The sequence below is a fragment of the Nematolebias whitei genome, chromosome 16, assembly GCF_014905685.2.
Source record: "Nematolebias whitei isolate Nwh7 chromosome 16, NemWhi1, whole genome shotgun sequence".
NCBI lineage: Eukaryota > Metazoa > Chordata > Actinopteri > Cyprinodontiformes > Rivulidae > Nematolebias > Nematolebias whitei.
In genome coordinates, this window is record NC_056513.1 from 27,136,315 (window position 1) to 27,140,644 (window position 4,330).

The 4,330-nt window shown below is 40.9% G+C and overlaps 1 protein-coding gene across 1 annotated transcript in view; it reads right to left on the minus strand.

The window, feature by feature from the left end:
- Positions 1–651: 651 nt before the first annotated feature.
- Positions 652–4,330, minus strand: part of lap3 (leucine aminopeptidase 3) — a 14,640-nt gene continuing 10,961 nt past the window's right edge. Inside the window, exons 9-13 of the mRNA XM_037689941.1 lie at positions 3,336–3,424; positions 3,136–3,238; positions 1,273–1,352; positions 1,084–1,196; positions 652–983 (exon numbers count right to left, since the gene is read on the minus strand). Coding sequence (XP_037545869.1) covers positions 797–983; positions 1,084–1,196; positions 1,273–1,352; positions 3,136–3,238; positions 3,336–3,424 — 572 coding nt within the window. The 3' untranslated portion in view covers positions 652–796. The remainder of the gene's footprint in view (positions 984–1,083; positions 1,197–1,272; positions 1,353–3,135; positions 3,239–3,335; positions 3,425–4,330) is intronic.

A 4,330-nucleotide genomic window follows, 5' to 3' on the forward strand; every position in this document is an offset into this window, starting at 1 on the left:
GTCCAATCAGATGTGGCCTTCGAGATACGTCTTCCGTATTTTTGTCCAATCAGATGTGGCCTTCGAGATACGCCTTTCGTATTTTTGTCCAATCAGATGTGGGCCTTGAGATACGTCTTCCGTATTTGTCTGCAGAGATACCTATTTGGCTCTACCTGGTAGAGTCTATCAGGTGCCACTTGCCTAACTATACAAAGTACCAACCAATGTAAAACAGATGTACAATAATTTATACACACACCACACACTTATTCAAGTGAAACCAGATGCAAACAAAGTAATTTCCTTTTGTTTTTGACTGGATGTCTCACATTATGGCTGGACCATGGTAACATGATCTACAGGCTGTAATTTTGTGACAACAGTTCTGGGACTTCAGGCAATTTTGTCAAATGACAATTTCATGTTTTTAAACATCCTTATACGGTTTATTTAATGCAACACATCTTAAAAGTCATTCCTGTAGGTAAGCCTTGTAATCCTGCGTTATTGTTGCTGAACAGGAGCAAACATCTCCAAAACAATTCTCATAAGAACTTAGATTGTTTTTGATATTTATAGTTTATTATAACATATAAATTATGTAGACAAAGCAGTGTTGCAAAAAATGCACAATCAAATTACTAAAAAAAAAAAAATCTTACTATAAAACAGAAAATCTTCATCACATGGATTCACAAAATCCTTTCAACCATTGATAAGTTATCTTCTGCTTGAGGTTTGGTTCTGGTCAATGTATGAAGATCAGCACCGAGTCTTGAGGAAAACCGGCGGTTTACCAGATTTCTAGTTTCTCTTAACCGCTGTGGGCCAGGCCAGCAGCAAACTCTACCAGTGTGCGCGTCGGTCTTCCAGACATGCCTTTTCTCAGGTAGGGAATTTCATCTTTGTTGCTCATCACGCCAGCAATGTCCAGATGGGCCCAGTGAGGAGATGTGACAAACTCCTTCAGGAACGCAGCTGCTGTGCATGCCCCACCAGAACTACAGAGATGCCAACAGAGTTGTCAAAAACAAGAAAACAGAGCCGCAGAGGCACTTCTAAAACCATGAGTGTTATAGTGTGGAGGGGTGAGACACGTACCGGCTGTACTTGCCGATGTTGTTGAGGTCGGCCAGCTGGCTGTCAGTCACCTGATTTGAGTAATGTTGGAACAGAGGCATCCTCCAAACTCTGTCACCTGTCACAACACTAGCCTGCACACACACATTATTAGTCAACTGAGGAGCTGAGACGCCGACATGTTGCGTTAGTGCTGCGTTTCAGGGGTACCTTGTGCAACTGCTCCCAGAGCCACTCTGAGTTTGTAAAAACTCCTGTTGCTGCTGAGCCCAGAGCTACATCCATTGCACCTTTGAGAAAGAGATGAATCACATTTTTAATATTGGTTATCATTTTTCAGCTTTTTTTTATTATGATAGAATTAAAGGCCTAGTATTCCTTGAAAGGTTGCATAACATCAGCTGCCCGTCATGCCAGAGTTTTAGACTAAGATCATCTTTGTGTTGTGAAAAGACAGTTGTAGCTGTTTTGGTGAAAGATTGGAAATAACGTTGTGCACAATCTCATGCGATATCACTGGACGTTCAATGCGTGTGTTGTGAATGACTCGGGTACTACAATGTCAAATTTTAGCAAAAATGTGCAAAAATGACTGAATTATGGCTATTTTTGTTTGAAATGGTAGGTTGGCTGTGGCAGCCATCATGAATGGGATTGCCTCCAAAAGATATCAGTTGTAGATGCACTGTAATTGCCTGTCTATAGAACGCACCTGACTGTAAGCCGTGCATACCAAATTTAAAATGAAACACAATTTTGTTCATAACTAAGACACGCTGTCTACAATTTAATATCAGAGGACACAGCTCCTGGTAGAATGTGCAGCTCTTGTAGTACAAGAATCAATCACCAGATGGCATTTCATAGACTTTAGTTTGCTTTTCACCACACACACAGATCATCACAGGTCTTCATGATGACCCACTCTCTGACTCATGGTTCTCTCAAAAAAGAAACTTGTCCAGATGACATAATTTAACCATTTTTGTATTTTTTTACCTGAATGACCGAGATTACAACCCCTTTTCTCATGGGGAGAGGGGGAACACCCACTCCCGTTCTCTCTCGCTGTAAACAATATTTACCTTACACAGAAATATTTTTTTAAAACTTATTTAAATATGTACCAGTAACATACACAAAATAGGCTACGTACAGTACGGTAAATGGTGTTGTTTTTTTTTTGGGGGGGGGGGAGACAATGCCTTTTACATGGATGGTTAAAAAAAAAGAAAAAGTCAGATGGAATTTTCCGCTTGCGTGAAAGTGTTTCCTCAGTCTGAAGGTGACAGACTACTGCTCGACTGGCTGGACGTTAATATCCATGAAAGTACCGTAGTCGGTTCATAATGTTATTTATCTAAGGAGCCAGCAGATTTTTAAACAGGAAATCTGATCAATGCACGTTTATCTTGGGGGCGGTTGTTTTCGTGACTCTGAGGGTACGGTACCTTATTGGTCATTAGGGTAACTTCTGGTCATATGGCAACAGAATGGGATTATGGGTATTTAGTAGCAAAATTGGACCCATGAGCAAGAAGTTTTTTTTTTTTTTCCATGAGCAAGAAGTACCCATCATGAACACCTGTGGCATTCAATCTGTCTGCGTCAAAAAACCCACCCCCAAGAGTGGTCTGTACTGGGCAGCCATGAGTGTCAGAAGTGTCAAAGGAAAATGTTATTCAGTGGCAGGAAGCAAAGCAGCCCGTCAAAATAAAATAAAATATTTAAATTATAATAAAATATAAAAATTATCCACTCCTGTGTACAAACCACAGAGTCTAAAGCGTGAGAAAAAAGTTGGAGCTTTTACACCGGAAACTACGGTATATCAAATGATTACTTTCTTAGTTTCATTACAATGCATGTAGTGGTTCATGAGATGTTTTGGTAACTTTCAGACACACGAACGCACAGACAAAAATATTATCGCCCGCCGTCTTTTTATCAGTAAGTTGCAAGTAGTCCTTGCAGCACTAGCAGACTCTTGTAAAGACCAAGCAAAAAATAAACTGGTTACTGGAACACTTTAGAAGCTGCTGCTGGTTTCATGACTGTGTGTACCAATCTAACCTGTTAGCGTTGCAACATTGACAATGGCTCTGGGGTTGAAGCTGTGTGCGTAACAGAGAGCATCGGCCAGGATCAGTCTGCCCTCTGCGTCTGTGTTATCAACCTGAATGAAACAAAAAAAACAGTTCATCAGTCCATACACATGCAGATGTGAACTCAGACAGCCGTTTCCTGTCGCCTGCCATCTTGGCTCCGCCCACCTGAATTGTTTTCCCATTCTTGGCTCGGACAACATCGCCTGGTTTTACAGCCTTTCCACTGGGCATGTTCTCACAAAGTGGGGTCAGACCTGAGTGAATCAAATAACATTTTTTTCAGGCATACTGACACTTCTGCATTTTATTTAGAGTCACATTTTTACAATCAGGAACTTTCTTTGAGAACTAAGTGTAACAAGTATGGTGAAAAAGACAACCTGAACCAACAACTTCAAGTGTTTGTTAAGGCTCTTTCATGAAACATTTCTGTGAAATGGTTGCACAGACCAGTATGTCTTTAAGCTCACTCAGGCCGTGCAAAAATCCTACATGAAGCCAGCCCCTTTATGCCCAGACACAAGCTTTGAGAAATGAAGCGACAGTAATGAAACCAAAAGAGGCGTGGAGCAGAACTCAGCTGGGTTCAAGTGGAGCGCAATGTGTGCTGGACATTTCCTTGTATCAATTACAAAACTTAATGAATTAACTCACTTTAGCGATCCTCTCTGTGATTAACTAATTTTTAAACTGCCTACAAAGCTGCAGTGTGTCATCAATATTCCCTTGGTAACAAATCTATTTGTTGTTGTTGTTTATTCCCACAGCTGAGTGGTCACACGCTAATATTATCAGTTCATCACATTACGAAGTCTTGGTATTGCAGCTTTCTTTTCACGTTGGCCAGTCTGTCTCTTGTACTTGTCTCATGGGTGGTCTTCAACTCCTTCACCACCTCATTCCATTCAGAAGACACACACAGGCAGCAAGAACACTTCTCAGGCTTTAGTTTCTTCAAAATCTGGAAATAAAGGTGTCTGGTAATTGGCTTCCGATACTTTATTTTTTACCACATTTTTCGGCCTACAAGTTGCGTTGTTTTGTATAATTTGCGTACCCTGCAACTTATACGCCGAAAAGTGTTATATATGGACCGCCCCCCAGCCACCTACCCCCCACCTTTACTTCCATCCCATCTACAAAGTAAACAATAACATCAC